The 21,907-nt window shown below is 42.8% G+C and overlaps 1 protein-coding gene across 9 annotated transcripts in view; it reads right to left on the bottom strand.

Annotated features, from left to right (window-relative positions):
- The window catches only part of LOC118511688 (paxillin), a 56,246-nt gene that overhangs the window by 13,762 nt on the left and 20,577 nt on the right, over positions 1-21,907 (bottom strand). The window contains exons 1-7 of one of the 9 annotated variants that reach the window (XM_036055081.1): positions 10,857-10,973; positions 8,216-8,425; positions 5,687-5,820; positions 4,037-4,253; positions 3,838-3,970; positions 3,666-3,769; positions 2,590-2,681 (exon numbers count right to left, since the gene is read on the bottom strand). In XM_036055081.1, the coding sequence (XP_035910974.1) occupies positions 2,590-2,681; positions 3,666-3,769; positions 3,838-3,970; positions 4,037-4,253; positions 5,687-5,820; positions 8,216-8,282 (747 nt within the window). In that variant the 5' untranslated portion in view covers positions 8,283-8,425; positions 10,857-10,973. Of the gene's footprint in view, positions 1-2,589; positions 2,682-3,665; positions 3,770-3,837; positions 3,971-4,036; positions 4,254-5,686; positions 5,821-6,006; positions 6,315-8,215; positions 8,435-10,550; positions 10,568-10,814; positions 10,974-15,090; positions 15,599-18,668; positions 19,125-21,907 lie in introns of those variants that run through there. The other 8 variants (XM_036055080.1, XM_036055082.1, XM_036055078.1 and 5 more) reach the window with 8 other exon arrangements.

The raw sequence follows: 21,907 nt of genomic DNA, 5'->3' as shown, positions 1-21,907 counted from the left end.
AAAGAAAAAGTATCGCTCTCGATCATGAAAATGTGTTTGCATGCAAAAAGGAAAGAGTACTGTTCAGCTGGCTTAAACAGAACTGCTTAACTGCCGGTGGATGATTTATTTATATTCGATATAAGTAGGAAAATATTTCGTTTTCATTTCGTTTGTTGGCTCGGAAACGATCATTGCAACTGAACGGGATAGTAAATGAGTAAGCAAAAGCAAGGGTGGCAGAACAAAGCTGGAAGATGTATTTTGAGCTTTGTGATGCAAAATGGTGTTTGAGCGTCACAGTTTGAAGCGTACAATGTTGATTGCAAATCCAGATTTGTGAGATTAATTAAATTCAAGTGAGGCGCAGTCGTGTGCCATAATGGCTAAACATTATTTATTGGATTGTTGTTCCAAATAACTTGGAAAATATTACGATTACGAAGTAATTTTACATCCCAGAAAATACGATCTACGGTGAAAGTTTGATTATTCCTTGCGTTATTAACCCCCAGATTTCACGTAGAGTTTTTCTTTAAATGCAGGATTGTCTTATTCGTTTGACTGACTGGTCACATTTTGATCATTTCAATTTTCTGCAGGTCATAGAGTCCAGTACTAGGATGCCTGCGTTAATATTTTTTCCTAACAGATTGAACAATTTTCTAACGAAGAAAAGTACCTTAAATACATTCAAAGCATTTGTGCTATCAACACGTGCAACGAAGATCGAGTTTTTTAAATTGTCGATACATGCAACTGCATATGGTTATAAATAAACTGCAGATATCTACAAAAACAGCTCAGTGTGTTTATTATTGATATCTCAGAAGTAAATAAAACTGAGCAGCACATTGCAGCTAAACGATCATCATGGCTCATTTTCTCATCACGTTGGCCAACTGTCAAACAAAAGGACTTCAAGACGAACCACAATGTTTAGCTAAACAGATTAGAACAAAATCTGTTCCCATAAACAATCCTAACAAGTGTCAGGATCGTTACGCATGGTTCCGTACATCCAAAACGTACGCAGAATTCATGCATATCTCATCGTAACCGACAGCTAATCTGGCAACACTTGCCCATCGCAAGACATTTAGTGCAGCCATTAACGTCAAGTTAGTAACGGTCAGTGATCGTGATAAATTTCGCCTCACAAACAGATGTGCTATCAAAACACTGCTACCACTACTACTACTACTCGGCAGTGTATTTGTCGTTTTGGAAGGAGCATACGGAAACTCGCCCATCGTTTCCCTTGATGGTCAATCGTAACCTTCTTCACGCGCATCCCTATACTGCCATTCATGGATGGTGTCTATTCTTACCACCGCGCCTTTTGGGATGCGGAACCAACGCCGGTAACGCGAACGTAAATATATCGAAAATAATTATGACCACACATCATCATGCGGACACAACGACAACGGTGATCAACCTTCAACGGTGATTGCGCTTTCGTAAAACAAGGACTCCTCGTACGAACCAGTCACGGTTGCGCGTTTCCATACGGTGCCTTACGTTGACCGTTTCGTTTGAGGAACGGACCGTACGTTTTAAAATTAGAAACAATAATTTATTGCTAATGTAATGGTTTGAGTAGCAGAACAGTCAAATTCGAATTGGATGTGGTGAGTGGCAACAGAACCCATTTCGCGTAAAATTTTACTGTTACAGCCATCATCGTGCAGTATAGCTACGTCGTTTGGAAGCCATATACAGTATACTTAACCAAAATCAAAAGAAACGGAGAGCCGGTTCAGCGGCGTCACAAGGGGAATGCATTTCGAAATTATCGTGCCTACATTCTGCACATATTTCGGAAAACTTCGTTGCGGTGTGCAGAATCAATCACATAAAGTCACATTGGAATGAGGATCGTTCAACGGTCCAGCAGATCGGAGCGTACCGAAGCATAGAGAGATTAAACGACAGAACACCTTGGCAGGTAGCCCTTACCAAGGGCAAGCAAGACTGCCAACAGACGTTTTTTTCCCTCATTTCCAATTATATTGGACCGACCCTGCATACTTCCGTTCCGCCGCACGGGGGCCGTAACGGTGTTGCAAATGAATCGAAGCACAAATTAACAGGTGAAAACCCGCGCGATGGAATTTCCGTTACACTTTAAATGTAACGAATTCATAAAACTGAATCCGTCGACAGGCGACTGTCATAAAACTGTCACTAGATGGAGGCGCATGGTGTTTTAGCACAGCACGCCCACTGAACTTGACCGTGGAGGACAACGTTCGCGGCATTGTAACCCGATTGCCAAGATGGAACGTGATTGATTATTCTGAGTGAAAACCCACAAGAATCAGCACCAGCTATTCGCTACATATTCGAGTGCAACCGTGTTGAACATGAAAACACCCACAAAAGACACCTTCTCCTGGTATAATTAATCACGAAACGGTGAAAAAATAAATGCTTCCCCCTTTCATCTCGTACTCGAAACATAGCAAACGTCTTTGAAAGCCATTGCGAATGTGTGCAAATTTTCTTTTTCTTAAATCACTTCTTAAATTTGCGTCCCAGGGCGAAAAGCAAAGGGGAAAGGAAATCAAATATAAACAAAGCGCGCGCACACACACTCAGCCTTACCTTGAAATCCGACAGTGACGCCATCAGATCATCCAATTCCTTCGTGGCCGACGAAGTGTGCGATTCGTTCTGGACCAGCTGTTGTTGATACACTGCATGAGAGAAGAGACAAATGGCAAACATAGAGAGAAAATTCATTAAATTCATTAGAGGCGACAATTTGCACGAAACATCATGTGCTGTGCTGTGCGGGTTGCATACGTTGCAGGCGTTTTTGAAAGTTTCGTTGAGTTGTGTTGGGTGTGAGAAATGCGATACAATACGTAAACTTCTGAGTAATTATAGTTGTAATAAATAAAAAAAACAAATGATGATAATATTTACTGCACGCGCGATTATTGGAGCGTTAAAGAAGGTATTTTTACAAATAAAATCTAATATTTAGAACCCCGATTATCTCGCTACGTTGCAATAATGATAACATCGAAGGATGTTGTTTGTAACTCGTGGCTGATTGAACGACAAAGCTAGAATACAAGATCTGTCCGGCTTATCTATTTATCTGATACATATATGTATGATAAGATAACATTTAAACAAACTATACTTTCGATCTCTGGATTATCTATAATAAATAATGATTCCAAGAGCTGGTTTGAATTTGATTTTCTGATAATGCCAGCATCTGATATCAGCCAGATATTGGAAATTTTATACAGAGGATATTGATTGAATACTGTGATTTGAAATACTTAACAGTAATCTTCCATTGCCAATAAGAGAATTTTTCTTTAAAAATTTGTTTCTATTCCATTCTCTATTACGGCTCGACGCCGTATTTTCAGCACTGATATGCCGAAGATGAAACATGGATTTGAAATGAATTTTTCAGAGGAAACTTTAATTTACTTTAATTTAAGTCACAGTCACCAAAGTACCTTGTGGAGTATTCAGGCCTTAAGGAAATATTTTACTCTAATAAAGTATTTTACATTCGCAGTACGGCTGGTCCTTTTTTAATGTACTTTAAGTGTACTTTTTAAAGCGTGTATTTGACCGATTTTCTTCACACAATGAAGACCATTCAAACTTCTATAGCACAGCCTTGTTTCTATTTATTAACAAGTATTACTTACTCTGATTTTGATACTGAGCACTTGGTGTACCGGTAAGCTTTTCCGTGGTAGTTTCACGCACCGTTATCGTAACCTGCCGGCCCGGTTGGTTTGCATTTTGATTCCTAAAATGAAAGCATGATTGCATTCTCGATTAGTCACTGTGGATGTGCATCACATCCCGGCCACTCACCCGTGTGGAACCGCATAGATGGGGTTTGAGTGAGCATTGCTTAGCTCCTCGAGCAAGCTGTCTACCGATGGTCGCTTAATGCTATCGTTAATGGCATACGGAGATGGACTAGTGACGATGGCGTTATTAGGTTCTGCAATTAGAAACGGACGATTAATGGACCGTGAGAGTATTGCACACGCGGTATTATGCGGCTTACGCTTTTCGACGACATTGCCGTATCGAGCGCTGCTCAGGTCCTGTAGCAGTGAGTCCAGTTCGGAAAGATTGCCGGAAGCCGAGGTTTGCAGCTTCTGGGGAGTGCTTGACCGTGGCAAGGAGTTGTGCGGTGTCGTTGACCTTGGTAGCGAACCATTGTAACCGTTGGTGGCACGCGTCTCGGTTACCGTTTTGGTCGATGTATTTTGATATGTTTGCTGTAAAATGAAAGGGGAGAACATTTTCATGAATTTATTTATCTTCTCAGAGGTTTTTATAGGTATAACATAGTGATTTAAACTACTTTTGCTAGCACGTCACAGTTAAGCGCTCGTACAACGGTGAAGTTCAATTAGTGCGAAAGGTAAAATCAATTATTTTGGCGGTTTCTTCAAAGCAAAAGGAACGCCTTTGGAACACATCCAATCTGCCGTCACTGGTGACAGATTTATTCACCGTAGTAAATCCAACGCACGGTACGTACGAATGTACGCGCGTATACGACGATACGGGTGTATTCGTCTGTCATCCCAACCTATTCCTTACGTTCGAGTACCTTTCGACAAGAAGCTGAGACTGTGAGAAAAAACTTAAATATTGGCTGTGGTGTCGTTGGGTAGGCACGTGTGCATTGGTGAACGTCTAGACGGAACGTTCTACTTTGCTAATTATCTCAATACTCAGAAAGCCAAGGAATGATTCACTCAACGCAAAGTAACATCATTTCGAAGAACTTTGACGGCATAAAGTCAGCAGCTGTAATCTTAATTACTTGTAATTTTGGGTGTATCACTGAACTGATAATCAACAAGCATGAACGCAGCTTGAATGAAAGCTTGTATCACCTAATTTTTGTATCTATAGATTAAATGTACCATAAATAAACTATGTAAACCATAAGCGGTATCGAGGATTGTTGCAGCAGGCCAAGACCGCAAAGCGGTTGTAGCGCCTGATAAGTAAGTAAGTAATAAATAAACTATATTTTGCTATAACATAATGTTTAAAGCATTGCCAAAACAGTCTCATCTTTTTCCACGTCTCATTAAACCAATCGCAGTATGGCGGTTGGCACATGCAGTCACACATTTTTACACACCAAAAACAACTCTCCCACATGCGTCCACAGTCACTGACTACCACTGCCTTTTACACAGCACGAGCGGTACCGGCCAGTATTGCTGACTCGATGTAAGTCCGGTACCAGGAGCGCATGTTTCAAAGAGACCGTACAGCTCCATGTCGCCGTCGTACATCGCGCTCATGCACTTGCACATTGCACCACGCACACTTTCCGTACGCCATCGACACCACGGCGCGGGAGAAAGAGAACCGACTTATGAGTAAGCTTGGTAATGGTGGTGAGACGCAAGAAGCATTACTGCAACTGCACCGACTCGGAGTATAACGGACGCACGCGGGATCTCCTCTTTCGTCATGTGTGTGTGTGTGCGCGCGCGCATTCGAGAATTGCATCGTTCGCAGAGTTTGTTTGTCACGACGCGAATGCACTTTGGGTACACCATACAAAGTAAGTATGCGTCGCTCAGCGTCGAGATTAATGGGAGCATCACCACGCTCAATGAAACACCACCTGAAGGCTCTTTACGTTTTCGCTGGGTTATAACAGCTTATCACAGCCGCTACCTACCGGAATGGGACTGGTCTGTTGCTTGTTCCGGACCCCATTCAGACTACCATATCCGGGAACAGATGAACCGCCGCCACCGCCATGCTGCTGATTGTGTCCAGGAACCGTGTTCTGAAGGTCAGCAAGTAGTGCATCTGGAAGAGTAGAACAGGGGATAGAAAGAAACAAAAAAAGACGGCGTTAGAAAGGAAGGAATGAATAATGCAGAAAGTAAATCTGGAGCATCGCATCCCGATGATATATTTCTGTCACACGATTTCCCATGGGTCACTGCAATGCCCACTTGATGCCATAGTTTTCTCTCTCCATCTTAACCGTACCGAGAAAATCTTGACAGTTCTCCTCCACACTTTCGTACGTTAGTTGTTCCATCTTTGGATCACGCATCGGTGCTGCTAGGGGCCCGTTAGGACTGGGTTAATTTCTGCCCTTGCACCGTAAAGTGACACGTTCTGTTGATGAGTAAGCGAAAACTCTATACACAATTGCGGGATGGGTTTCCAGACCGGCGGCTTTCACTGCGATCGACAGTGTGGGTCGGTTGCGGGACAAAAAGCCGACACAGAATACGTTTGTTTTTCGAAATTCCAGGCTTCCCCGGTGACGGCCGTAGCACAACTGGCGCGCATCGCGAAACCTTCAAACGGCGCAACAGAAGACGATCTTCCCGTTTCACGGCTATCTCCCTTTTTCCTTTTAGCATTTTGGAGCAAACAGTGGAAACGGACGATGCTATATGGTCGTCTTCTACCCAACACAATCACCATATAGATATGGGGTGCGAAACGACTGCTACTACTACTACTACTGCTGCTGCTGCTGGCTGTTAGGTTCTGTGTGTTTTTTTTTCTGTTTCTGCGCACCCCAACGATAAACCGCAAAACGGAAGATGACCCAACCACCCAACCTGCTGCTGATGACGAACATTTGCGGAATGTCTCTAACCGCCGCGGGTTTTTTTGCACGTGGAAGAAGATTTTTGTTAATGAAAATGTAAGTTACAGACAACGGTTTGTGTATGTGTGTGTTGGTTTGTGTTGGTAAATACAGCCGACCCGCTATGGCTGGTGTTGAGTGAGTTGAGCACTTTTATTTTGATTATGTACGCATTATTTCCCTTAGTGTGGGGAGCGTGAAGGGCACCAACGTTAGACGATAAGAAAGGGCCGATAAAGTGTAGGCAAGTTTGTCTTTATTGACGTATTGGCAATTTCTTGGGTTGTACCAAAAAGCAAGTAAGTCGAACGAGCTATGTATTAAGCGAATTTTACATTCTTAAAAATTAAAAAAAAAATTACGACCTTGCACAGAACAATTTTATACAAATAAATTTATTTTGTGTTTGAACAAAGAAATAGATTTTATTTAAAATATTTATTTAAAAACAACTGTGTAAAAATAAGGTTTTTTTCAATTCAACAAAAACGGTGTGGCCGTATTGCTACAAAATAACGTTTGAATATAACAAAAAATAAGTCAAATTTGTATAAAGATGATCGTACCAACGCACTTAATACACAGGCTCAGATATATTATAGAGTCACTATGGCTCTCGGTTTCATGCATTTTATCGGCGATCAGGATGCCAGTGATCTAATCGCTGGGTTTACAAACAAGCAACCGGGGACAAGGCTTGAGAGTAGTCCGTCCCAAGATTATGGCAATCCTGAAACCAATTCCAACTTCCTAGCAATAATGTATCATCTCTCTGGACTGTGGTTCAGGGGTGAAGCAGAACTAGCATCAGTTTCACTTTTCATGTACAATCTTTGCAGGCATTGGTGGATAGAAGTTGCAATTGATAAATTTATTAAGTGCCGTAACTTTCTAATAAGAAATTAAAATTGAGATCTTAAAATTAAAACTCCCCATTGCATTCAATTCAGAACAATTTGCAAGTAACTCACTCGAACTGCACGTCGATTTCATCACCTTCACAATTGCTTTGCTGCACATTAGTAAATGAGTTCAATTCATTTACTAATGTGCAGCACTTAGTGCAATTTCAGTTTGCACTATAAATAACAAAACCCGATCGACCAGCAAGCAATGAGACAGTGGAGAGTGCAATTTAAAACCCATCACGTCCCAGTTACGGTGCCATCAGATCAATTTGATACGCCGGTCGAGATGCAGCTCGAGAAGATGCAAATATATTGATTCCGATGCCCTTGCTGATGAGTGCTGATGGGGTGGGTGCTGGAGAACGTGTGCACGTGCCCACAGCAGTCACAGTGTGGCAAATGTGTGCTCCGGAAAAGTGGAGCACAGGCTGGTTTTGTTGATGAGTTGCACATTTACTAGATTTAGGGCACAGGTGAGAGATATTTAGTATTCGTTTTCAAGCAATATTTCGTCATGATAGGTTCGCGTCCAAATTAATGCCGGGATGGACAATGTTATAAATAAACACATTAAGATGCGATTCCGATTGCCCCATCGTAATGTCGACTGTGTTGCAGTGTTGCAGCGGAGGAGGAACGTAAATTGGGCAACCAATTCACCACCAAAGACATAAGTCACACTCACCCAAATAATCTTCGAAACCTTCCGACCGACCCGCGACGATTCCTTTCGTTGGTGTGTTACGGGACATGGCGGTACAGTGCTGCCACTTTGTCTCTGCACAACAGCTACTGGATGGATGCTTTATACTAACTTTACTAACGTTTACAACTTCTTATTTGCAGTAAAATCGTTTCACTCTTTTAGCTTTGTTAATACTGTTTGCAAATGGATCTAAAGTACCGAAATATTATCATTGCTATGCACGAGTACTAGTAATATTTTAGTTTTATAAACTTTTCTTCCCATAAATGAATGAAATTCTAATTGAAAAGTAGCTTATTCGTCAATTCGTAACCAAGCGTTAAGCACCACGAGAAGATGAAATGAGTTCCATCCAAACAGAAGATATACGCTCGTAGAATATCATTATTGATCGTGACACCAACGGATGTCTCGCGGTCATCACCCCAACAATTATTGCACGATGCAGACACAGATATCGAGCGCAAAAAAGAAGCTCGACTGCGACATTTCGCATTGCAAAAGACGGTATTGATGAAGTCATGCACTAATCTGCTGCAATAAAAAAAACTGTCCTCAGCCACTTAATCGTTTAAATTGGCTAGGCTGATGATTATCATGTAGCACATGAAAATAAAATATTGGAACTAATTATAGACTTGAATTGGAAGAAACTATAGGACAATTTATTTGTGTGAGATCTTAGAGGCTTTAGGTTTTCTAAACCCCATTCGTCTATTAAAAAATATCTTAACAGATCGTTAAACAATGCTCAAAAAATCAGAAAACACTCGGTTCTGTACATGCTAAGACAAACCATCGATCGAGTGCGTGTGCCGGAAGGTATTTCAAATGGTTTTCTACCTTACTGCACACCTTTGCACGAAATTATTTTTAGATTCGGAAAAATGGAAAAACGCACCCAAACGCAAATGGATGGAAAACGAGACAAACAAAGTGAAAACGCTATTGAATTCACATTCGGTGCGCAAATCAATTCTTCGGGCCAATTCTCTCTTTTTTCTGCTTTAGAAAAAAATGGGATCGATATTCCTTTCCTTTCCTTAAAATTGAATAGACATTACAGACTGAAGCAAAACTGTATTAGATGGAATTTAATAGGATGATCGTGAACCATAAGCATAACAAAAGTTTCCCCGTGTGCCATACAGAATTTCCATCCATTTCAAAGACTAAACAGTTGCTTCAAAAATAGCTCCACCATGCTGTGACTAATAATGGGTCGTGCGCAGCGTCGGGACACATTTGCTTTCCCAACCTACAGACCAACCAACCCAAAAGTACACACTGATCGGAAACATCTTTCACGCGAACCAATTATTGCTCGCAATGTTTGAGCACGCGACGAACCAGACCAAGGTCAAGACCTGCAACCACACCTCGTTCGACGCCACAAGAGCATATGTGCGCGAGATCATTATGTTCACGACCCCGCCAGCAGCGGCAGCGCTGTTCGTGCGAAAAATCGCGATCGAATGAATACCGTACCGGTGGTGGTGGTGGGTGAACACGAGTTCATGCGAGCGTAAACATAAACAAATCCTTCTAGGACACTATGGCCCTAGAAAAAAAAACCTAGATCGCTTTTAAGGGGGGTGGTTGATTTGGGAGTGTTGCATGACCCTCGAGAATGTCGATAGAGGGTGAGAAAAAAAATGGCAGCACACGCATGCCCAAATCCACCATCGCCATTGTCAACACAGTTAGAGGGAGTTAGGACAGATAAGAGAGGTGCACCACAATATTGTTCTTTTGTTGTTGATCGTTCATCTGCTATCCGTCTTTACTGCCACGCATCATCGAACGCGCATCAGAATAAGCTACTTTTCAATAGGGAAATAGGTATATTTTTACGATCTCAAGCAAAACGTAACGATCGTGTGAAAAACAAAACGCCCTATCTTTTTGTCTGTGTGTTTCTTAAGCCGTTCGCTCGCGATGGTGTCCACTCTCACGACCATGATCTTATTATCGTTATTTAAACTAAAAATATTGCCAACAAAACTGAACCCGAACCAGTCGGTTGTACTCTTCTCGTATGTTGCTGTTGCACGAACGGGAGGAGGTATATGAGACGTTGCGAGCCAAATCTCACTGACGTTTGTCGTATCGAGAGTCGTTCGAGAAACACACCTACACGAGACGTGACGCTTACACATCTCGTGGGTAGAACTTTCACATGTTGTTGATACTACTACTAAACTACTACTTAAACATCACCACAACAGCACAACAAAGGTAGCTTTTTTTTGTAAATAAAATGACACATTTTGATCCAGCTGGTTGTACGCGGTTTTGTGCATTCCGTTCGAACCTTTTCTCTTGCTTGATTTAGCAACACTGGTGGCGGAACACTTTGTAAACCAGTTATGTTATCTTTAGGATTTGATAGCACACCGCTTTATCTTAAACTCGCTCTCTCTCTCTCCGTCTCGCCCGTATCAAAACACTCGCACACACAGTCATTGGGTTGGATTTACACCACAGAAACACCTTCCAACTGGTAGAAATACATAGTGTAGGGCTTTTGTTTTTTGTGGTAAAGTAACTCCACACTTAAGTCGAACAAACAGCGAACCATTAACGATGCGCACGAATCTTCACAACCCCGTGCAACAACCTTGCGACTCGGATCGAAATTACGAGAGCCTTCACCGGTACCGACCGATCGGCAAACTGTTTGCACTGATACTACATTAGCATCGGGCAGGTTGGCGGCTTCTGGTCCCACTCGTCACTGACACGCTCACAAACGCACCAGAGCGAGAGCAGATTTTGCAGCATCACACACACGCCAGATTAGACACATGCGGTCCGTCCGTTGGGAGAGTGACGTGATGTGACACGAGTGGCCAACATTAAGTGCGTACGATCGGATGCACTGTATACGTCACGAAAGACGATCGGTTAAGTGGCTCGAAGGTGCGCATAGCAAATCCAGCCGTTCGGTGGCGATTTGTCACACACGCCACAAACCTGCCGAAGAAATGCTAGGAACGCATCACACAGAGGATCTACCCAGTTATAACAGTCCCATGACGACATGCCCGCCACCAGATTTAGCGCACACCTCGGTCAGGTTTGTGTTGTTTCACTTGGCTGCGAAGGTGTTGTGGCGCAACACAACACACTAATTCGGACGCGGTATTTCCCCAGCGGAGAAGCTGCCTGGGGTTTGGTTTATTTGGGAATTGCTCTCTGAATCTCTATCGCGATTTCTCTCCAACAAGATGGTCGGTTCGATTTTGCGAGAATAGCTCCGTGTCGTGTTTTTTCAGGGGGAGGGTGGATTTTCATTGAGATATGCTTCTCCCGTAGTAGCATGAGATGCGCGCACTGATCGGTAAAGCATCGTCTATGGTTGAACGATGCTGAAACACATGCCGGATGTTCCGTAGATGGATGGTGGATAACGAAAGATGGTCAAAGATCGTGGTCCGGTTCGGGGCACATGGTGATCGGGGCCTTGTTGCTATATGATAATATTACCTTATTATTTATGGAAGCTAAATTCCACCGATCTTCATCGGTAACGTTTGGATATCGTCATCTGCGAGCCTACAAAGTTGGCCATAATGTGAAAACCAGTTAGATTAATAATCAACACAGTTTGAGGGAATGCTTTAAATGGTTGGAAATGGTGTGACATCATGCGATCGAAAACACTGGTAATGTCGTTATTGTAAATCTTTAAAGAAGCTTGGCAAAATAAGTTGGCATCATTATCTGGATCAATGCACATGAGCCTGTAACTTTCTAATAATTTGTATAATGAATTTAGTAGTAAACATAAAACTTGGTGAGTAATCTGACCGCTAACCGCTTATCTTCCTACAAGCGCAAAAATAAACAATCGCTGGCAGCCGCAGATTGATTGCATTCAATGTTGCTCATTTGTTGATCATTTCTTCTGAACATCGTGACAGGAAAAAACAAACGATACGCTTCACGACGTGGTTGTGATCAGACATTTTTCTAGTTTTTCCTTCTCCCGACCAAGCAATATTTTCGTGCGGCTCGTGTTCACACTCTCCAAGCGCCACCATAATGCGGCTACCCCTTTCATCAAAGCCGCCCAGTAGTGACCGCAGCGCTAACGAAATCATGTCAGCCGGACCGACCGGCGGCACACACAGTGAGCCGAAAACATGCAAATAAAACATTGAAACACGATCACCTCTACCTCCGCGCAAAAGCGCCTGCAAAAGGAAATGCGAAAGTAAAATAATGTCTTTAGACGAGGCTGGGCCAAAAAAAGAAAAAAGTCGGGTAACGGGAGCCTTCAGCATTTGCTGAATGGACGAAGAGCAAATGGGCGCCCTTCTGTGGCGTGGTGAGCTGTGTCGTGTGTGTCTTTCTTGCTCACGATTTTCCCACCAGTACTGCGCTGAAAGAATTTCAAGAACAATAGTGTCGTGGAGCTGCTGGATAAGGAGGGCGGGTAACTCGGTTCCTAAGAGCCGTACGGTACAAAACAAAAGGATGTTATTTAAGCTGAACCACTTTAACGATGGAAGACTAGCATGAAGTACTCCCTCTTTTGGAAAGAGTATCAAGATGATAAATTAGTCGTAAATAGTTTGTCATTGCCTAGCACTAAAAGCAAATATTGCAAACTCCATTCCTTCTTCTTCCTTGGCACTATCACCTCGAGAGGTCTCTGCCCGGTCTCTACAGCTGCATGAGTTTTGAGACGTCTCTATACAGCTTTACTAATATAGAACTTGATTTTCACTTCTTTGGAAATTTGCTAAGAACCTTAAACTTGGTACTTCTTCAGAAAATAGCTTGTATTAGGCACAATATATTTTAGACGGTCTTTGCATATCCTTTTCCATTCACAAATATAAGAACCGATACTCAGTGAGTATAACTATTAACTCATAAAATGTCATAAAATCTGAATGCTTATCTTATGGAACGTTTTAATAGATCTACTGATTAATTATTAAAACTATAAACCTTCAAGAAATGTTTTAGTTTGCCAAGATATAAGATTACCATCATGCTGGCACTTATGACGAATAATTGGCGCACACACATTTTTAATTGCTAGTTAACACGTGTCAGCCTCTTCTTTCAACAACCCATAGATGATATGCAAATCAAAAGAGAAAAATAGCAATTTGCATACTTACAGACGTCTCAACAACATATTTTATTCATCCCTGGATTTATATCGCTAGGAACAATATCACACTTATAGTGATGGTGTCCCGGTGATAGATGCGACTGCGGCACCGGTCTTCACACAGCAGAGGACCGCGGTTCAATCTGGGCCGTTCCCTATATTGAGGACTGACTATCCAACTATTCGATACCATAAGACTAGTAAGCCAAAAATGACAGGTATGACTTAAGAGGTCGATTGGCCAAGGTAGAAAAGGAAGTGATAGTGTGTAAACAAATATTACGCTAAACTTTTCCTTTGATTTATCATTTGAACATTGTGATTTTTCAGTAACGATTGCGGTAGGATAATCTTGTCCATATTGAAGTTGTACCTGCTACGAACTATTAAATATGCGCCAAAGTGCGATCAAACGTAGTTTAGTAGGGTTTAGCTCGTTAACAATATAGATGCTTCAGCTTAGCCGAACGAGATTAGCATAGGCCGTGCAAGAATCGCGGTAAGACACAATTGTACATAGCTAAGCTAGACTCTATGTCTCGATGTGATAGATATCAGTATTTTGTATATTTGTATTGCAAAGTTTGTATACTCAAATCAATAAACCAGGAGAAAATAACTTCATCATGCTATGAAACACTTCACCCTAACAACAACCTTTTGCCAAGGTTGGAATCGCAATCAAACTTTCAAGGACTTTACCGCTGTGTGGCGAAACCAATCAATACACACATGGGAGCATTTCTTCTTGAACGCTCGAAAGCATATCTCACACCACCGAACCGATCCCGTGAGTTTGCAGGAGGATTACAAAACTTTAACATATTACTTGTTCTGGCTAAATCGATGGGTGAAACCATTCGGAAGCGAATGTCTGGTGCTGAGGTGCTGAGGTACATAATGATAAAATGAATGTTCCATACGAAACACGCAAACACTCCCACACCGTGCGAGCTTCAACACTCGGTTCGATACCGATTTGCATGAGCTGAAAACGGCAACACTCGGTAGGCGATCGCTTGATCGCTTGCTGACCCTTCTGATGGTGTTATCGATTCTATATCCGGTTTACTATTCTAACTGGGTGACTGGATTTATTTGGAAGAACGCAAGACATTTAGCTTAACCTGTCAAAATTCATTCGATCTGTGATTCGATATCTTTATTATCTTTTGAGGGGGAAAAAAAACTTCAACCCCCAACATGCACGCAAGGGTTCATTCGTTTTTCCTCGTCCATTTGGCCCCTGGCTGGTATGTGTAGGAAGAAGCCGTAGCTTCGTGGCGTGTTTGGAATGCTAAAAATAGCCGCTGACTTGCCAGCGTCTCGAAAGACCGCACAATCACATTTCAGACAGATTTTTCTTCTTTTTTCCCTCGTATGCTTGATCGTACAGCGAAAAACCCATCCCAATAACGCACAAGCAAACATACATTCCATCTTTCTTCTTGGACTGTGCCCGTGCTGAAATTGCTTCCTGTCGGAGGAAGGAATCGCATGCTGGCCAAACGGTTGAGTAAGTTAGAAAAAGCAAGCAGGGTGAAGAAGTGATCTCAAGTTCACTGGAGCAACAACTTCCTCTTCTCGACGTTCAACATTGCTCTACCTCTGTCTTGCTCACTCGTTATTCCCTAGCTGGCACGCATAAAACTGATGACGTCACAGAAAAACCTGTTCGGAACAGATGATCGAGTTGGAGAAGGAGAACAGGAGCGCCACTTACCCGTCATGTTTCGTAGTTTTGTTGACTAACTTTTTCTATTAAGTTTGGTAGTTTGGTAATCTGATTTAAAATGGACAAATTACACGGAGATGGTCTATGGTCTATCAGTAGAACAACACTTATGCCGATTTGATCGTTTCCCTCAGGATGTTTCTCGTTTCAATTGGCTTCAATGTCACTTTCCACCATAAGGAATGTTTTCCAAGTTTTCACTATGCCTCACTACGCAGGAATGGGCAGGAAAATGCCGTTTTCCCGAACATTTGGCCGTCAAGGTAGTACCGCACTAACGCCGAGGTGGTGGTCCAAGAAGCATCGACCCGCGCGATGTCAAGCACTTCTCTCCCACTGTGTTGTTACACTGTACCTCACAATACGTGCAATGTAAACGTGGATTAAAAACAATATCGGTTAGTTGCTTTACTTTTGGCGTTATGGTAATACTTTTTTTTAACTCTGGTTGTATTCTTTTCTCAGCGACCGAGAGACAACAAGAAATGACGCGCGGATGACGATGATTCGATGAATACTAAATCAAACCGTCAGCGATTAAAGCTTTGGCGTTCGGGGTTGTTGCTGTTGGTGGTGCTGGCTAATGCAAATCCCTGTGCACCAATACCATCAAACACCGCGATCGTGAACGCCAACCACACAAAAGCCGGAGGTTCGCGAGAAGCCGCTCAAGATCTCAGGCGGAGGAGTCACCAAGGCACTCACGTGGAGTCTTGTGCGCTGGGGCCTTTGCATTACAACGAATGAACACGGTTGGGTCGTGGGTCGAAAGGGAAAGCATATGTGCCCGGTCCGAGAGCGAACTGGAACGATGATTACGATGAGCGCTTGAGCGAATGGATTGAGTGGCTGGGAATGCTGGAATGCGTTCGCATGCTCACATCGACAGAGAAAAGAACTTGAAGCAGCTTATGTTTATAGGGAGTTGTTATCTTGTCTGTATGTTGTGGCAATGTAGTCCAACTATGTTGCATTTTATCAGCGAAATTGTCAATCTTCTGTAACACTACCAACCTCCGGAGGTAGCCAACTTTATACAAATATCTTCTTGAAGGCCAAAAAAAATCAAATTTATATAAAATAAAAATAGGAGTGTTTACCCAAAACAATATCCTGAGCATTACTATTATAAACTACAAAAATGTAGAAAAACATTTTAAAAATTGTGCAAATTCCAGACATGGTCTTTTATCTCAAGGGTTACCAGAATGAATCATATTCTTACACGCTCAGCGTAAACAAACCGATTCTGAAGTGATCGATTAGTCACTAACACATAACCACTACCGTCCGTTCTCTTCATCCCCTTCCTCCATTTTCACCGTGTCAGCGCCGGCGCAAAAGAGTATCAGGCAAAAATGAATGAATTTCACTCCTATCGACCCAAGGCAAAGAAACTGTTGGCGACCGGAGGGAACGATTCCCGTACGGCAAAGCCATTTACCCAAAGACGCTATTTGACATTAGCTCTTCTAGCCTACCATCTGTGTACGGTTAATGACATCATCGGTGTGGACACAAGCACGATGGCGACAGGAAGTAGGCCGCCACCGTCGCACCAACACCTGAAATAGGTGTCGGAAGAATGCCATTTTGAACGTATGACCTCAGAGACGCGACGGCACATGGTCGCCGTGTTTTGGAGGCGTCCTGAGAGGGACCCACGCAACGAACGAACGAACGCTAGATCGCTAGAGAGTGGGAAAAAGGGGTAAACAATCATCGTGCTCTGGATGTTTGCTTTAAGTTGTCCGTTGGAATTTAAATAGTTGCGTTGAACACCACGTGTTTTACAGTACAACTTCTTTATCCAGACCGATCGGCTCTGTGCACCGCGAGCACCATCTATTGGTGAACTTTGGAAGCGTTGGCTTTGCGTGAGCTTTCGACTTTGCAGGGGATGAAGATCGGGGTTGGAAGTGAAGGGGTGTTGGTTATGTTAAAGACACTTGTTACGTGTTTTGTCTTGTTGTTATTTAAATTTAAATAGTCAAAATAAGGAAGTCTAAAATCGATTCTTTGTAATTCAACTATTTTAATTACAGCTCTGATTTTTAACTAGATATAATTTAACGAACACTGTGTTTTAGACCATTTACTACAACATGGAGCCGCCCAGCATCTTGAGACCAAGTACTAAATAAGGCTTGATAAACATCCAGTTAATACGAGCGTTGATTAGTTTTATTTTTTAAGGTTGTTTAGGCTACTTATAAACCCAAACAAAAATCAAGGGCAAAATTCATATAGCAGGACCGGGGTTCAAATCCTTTCCGGACCGATCCTTGGTAGTGAGGACTGACTATCCAATTAGGTGGTATCATTAATTCAGTAAGCCAGAAGTGGCAGGCGTAACCTAAAAGCTCGTTAGGCCAAGAAGAGATAGAGGGAGAGAGAGAGAGAGAGAGAAAGAGAGAGAGAGAGAGAGAGGGGGGCTACCTTCTGCTCTACTGATGTACAGCTTGCCAGCACATATCACCATCATTATGGTGATTAATCCCCCATAGATGAATCAGATGTCTAACTGAATGGTTGTATAATTGTTTTAACCTTTATTATCAAACTAAAGTAAAAAAAAACTCATAACAATTTTTATTATCCACCAAACTAACTTCTTCTTCTTCTGTGGCACTACAACCTCGAGAGATCTCGGCCTGCCATTTCTGGCTTTCTGTGACTTAATTTTACCCGTAGAAAAGTAGTCAGCCTTTCGTACGGGGAGGCGGTCTGGATGGGATTTGAACCCCGGCCCTGCCGTGTGAAGACCGGCGCCGCTGTCGCCTCGGCCACCGGACCGCCCCACCAAACTAACAGTACTGTAATAATCTTTTTGCAAGTTCAGTAGTTTTTCCTATCAAGTGATTGAATATGGGCATCAAATATTACATCAGAACTCGGGTTGGCGATCGATGGAAGAGATCTTAAAAATGGTTCTGTCCTGATTAAGATAAGGTTTTCTAACTTAGCTTATTCCGAAGCTGCTCAAGAAAATTCAAATATGTTTCATTTATATTTTTAATGGTCTTTTCAGTCTCAATATCCACTCAACAAGGATACCACTAGCGATATTGCTTCATGTAACGAATAATACAACAAAATGATGTGCATTCTAAATTTACTAACAAGTTTGCATACCTGAAGAAAAAATGATATACTAAATCTGCAAAACCTGTAATAGACATTAACAGGGTCTCGCTTAGCCAAAATAATGGGATACTAGAGAGGTCGAGCATGAACTACGAGTGTTTTAGGTCAATATTATTCTTGCCACAACGAACTCAACCGCCTGTTGCAAGCGTAAAAATAGCATTGACCTTGCTATTAATAGAGCTTTATTAGTACGTGACCATTCTTTGTTTTCTCTATTTAATCTATCTCTAACAATAGCAGTACACTGGAATTCTGTATAACATTCCCCAACTAGTGAAACATTCCAGGATAAATTCGCTTAATTAAATATGATCGCTTTTAGCGGCTGATCGAGAAGAACAATAAGTAGACGGACATAAATATTCGTGTTAGAAAGTGTAACGCAAAAACATGACAGATAACTTTAAAAAACTTACATCCTGGTGCAATTCCACGATCCCTTAGCGTACAGCGGTACGGTTGCCGCGCTCCTGGATCAAACTTTCCGTAACACGTACGATCCATCGTGATTCTGTTGACTGTGACTTCCCGCCACACACAACATTCGCTCGCCACCAACGGAACTGTAACGCCACCAAACGCCTAACGCGTAACGATTTGACGAGCGCCCGTCTCACAATACGATCGATTGATGGACCGCTCGCTGGCGCTTGCGATCATCTAGTTTAGGTTTTCTTTCGACCCGTTTGAAGTAACAGTTGGAAATGGAATTCGATGCGCAACTGCTTCAGCAACAGCTGGGAAAACAACCACCAACGCACCACATTACGATCCACACTCGACCGATGGAGCCATAAACCACTTTATTCACTTGGCTGGAGGAACTTTTTTTTTGTTTACCTCGTTTCACAAATCACAAATTTACTTTTTCACAGCTGCACACTGCACTATTTGGGAGCAAAAATCAGTTGACCATAATAGACGGTCCTACTATTAAGGCGCAACTACCTTACGAGTTATTGTAAAAAAACACTCTCACACACGCAGCACGAAGAAAGGCGAAGAGCACGTTACCGCCGGGAGGAAAGATGAAAAATGGTTCAGAAAAACGTCTAATTTACGCACCACCAACAAAAACCCGGCTTGCCAAGAGGATCGTTCTTTACACAACGCAAACGCACGGTATGGATGATCTCGCGTGGCCTACCGCCGACGTCGCTTTATTTGCCATAAATTATGTTCCTGCTCAAAAACCCCTTCCCAACGGGCGGAAAGACTCGAGTGGGGTGGAAAAATTAAGAGAAAAAAATTCCTCCTCACTGAAGAGATTCTACACTTCGGGTGGGTTCATTCAGCCCCGCTGAATGCTGTGAAGCTTCCTAATGGCAAAGCCCGGTAGCAAAACCTTTGAAAATCGACACCAACTGGCGGTGCTGAAGATGGTAGCCAAAGCGAAGGCCTATCATAAGTTACCCGAAAAGGCACAGGCAGCCGGATATACTGATATATGCTCCCGGGTGCTGCTGCTCGGTCTGCGGGTCTTGCATTTCGTAGCGAAACACCTCGCTCGCGTGGAACAAATGTAACATTAATACGCGAAATTAAAACTAGCGTAGTCGGAGAACAATTGTGTTATCTAAAAATAAAAATAACCGAGATCTCACTGACAAGTTGAACCACCGGGGGCGCGTATCGCGGCGATTTAAAGTATCACTGCTCAAGATGTCTCCATTTGAATGACTTGACTTGAGGGGCTTGTCCTTACTCTTCAAATGTGAAAGAAAGCAGCTTTAGTATCTATTAGTGCGTTTCTGTTAGGAGTGATGAATTAGAAAGTTGAGGATGTTTTAGAACCCTTCTGAAGACTAAAACAAAGAGTTAAGCCGATCTTCAACAAAATTTTTCTCTATGATCTATACACAATACACAATAAAATCGAATTGAAGATCATTCCTACATGAAAAACGGACCATCAAACACCGAAAAGAGATTTTAACAGCTCTTTCCTTACTGATCGCAAAGGAATGCATACGCACAACATCTCCGCCTCCGTCCGAAAAGAAACAATTGAGTGTGGGATGCCGGGACACTTGACACTTGTTAGAACATTCGTCCGGAATTGGCCGAATTGACGGCATCGCATCACTGCTAATTGATCGCTGCTACATGGCGCTACTTTTCTCCGTGACGACTACCATCATTTCGTGATCGCCAACGCACGGAAGGATTAGCGGAGTCGGATCCGGCGCGGACGGTTCCGGTTGCCGAAGAAAATGGTTGCGTGGATGTTTGTAAACATGTCCCACGACTAATGCCGTACCGTTGCGATCGCAATTTCGTCACCGGTGCACGAAAAACCGACACAGAGTTTGTCAGCGCGAACACAAACACGGGCGACAGTAATCTTCTCTCGGTGCTGATCGATTTAACGACTGGTGGTTCGGAGTTGGGTGGGAAAAGCGAACTGAAAGGAAGGAGATCGGTGTCCTAATTTTCTTGAGGGGTTTAACTACTATTCCTTTGGGATGTTGGTCATTAAGAAGAATACTTCACTGTGACGAAAAAAACGAACGACTCAACAGCACACGCGTATTTTGTGTATCTACTTAAGTATCGCCAAGAAACAATATTCTTACACAGCAACTACTTGTCTCGGGCGCCCGAGACAACGCCGGCACACGCACGGTACGTTCCGCAATCGCACAGAACTGCGAATGGAATGAAAACCGTTTTTCACCGAGATTTGTTCTCGAGCTCCGGCCATCGTTTGGGGGGTCGGGAACGAAAAAAAAGCGAAACTTCCTTCCCTCCACCACACACGCACGCACGCACGCACACCACTCCGCAGAAGAAAAGCTGGATCGCATTAGGGGAGTGTGTCGGGGGGGTTGATCATGAAGTTTGCCCGAGTCGCCGTCGCTTGACGTGGGCCAATGGCCGGTTTACGTCCCGGCAAACACATCTGGGGGCAGCATACCGTAGCAACTCCACCAGCTCCACTCACGTTACAGCATCTCCGTTCTGTGTGCTCTTTGGGGACACAGATTCTGGGCGCCACCAAGGTGAGCACACGCAACTCCCCTCAGGCAAGGGATAGTGGGCTTTGAGAACTCAGCATTGAAATGAGTTTTACCTTCTTTTAAGCAGTATTCTAACTTTTAGGAAATTATTCAATATTTTAGTCATTATTAATCAAAAGAAATTTTAATTCGTAAGTTTAAGATCCAAAATCGTTTTCAACTTCAAATTTTGGTCAATTTAATTCTAAAATTTTCAGGAAAATTATTGTCCTTTTAACCAGTTTTTTGCTACCGATACGATTCTTTACAACAACAAAATTAAAACAATTTAAGCACTAAAATATTGTATGATAAGAATGTTCTAATGTGTACAAAGATTGCAGGTTTCTCTACGATGTCTAAACCCACTGCACCACCGGACACTGCTTCATCCGAAGCTTCAAAATATGACCAACGACACAGACAAAACTGCAGCCGACACTGCGTTCTAAAGGTGTGAAGGTGGTGTTTTCCTGTCTGGCCACGACCGGTAGGCGAAGTGTGGGTTGGTTGTAAAAGGGACAAACCCATACAACCATGAGACGCAGGGCAAAGTAAATGGCTTTTCACCGTTCTAGAGACCCAAATAAAAAAAAAAAAAACAGACACGAAATAAAACAAACTCTACCAAGTCGCAGCAGCAGCAAATCCCGGTC

This window comes from Anopheles stephensi, chromosome 3 (assembly GCF_013141755.1).
Source record: "Anopheles stephensi strain Indian chromosome 3, UCI_ANSTEP_V1.0, whole genome shotgun sequence".
Taxonomy (NCBI): domain Eukaryota; kingdom Metazoa; phylum Arthropoda; class Insecta; order Diptera; family Culicidae; genus Anopheles; species Anopheles stephensi.
This window is presented reverse-complemented; position numbering and strand designations above follow the sequence as displayed.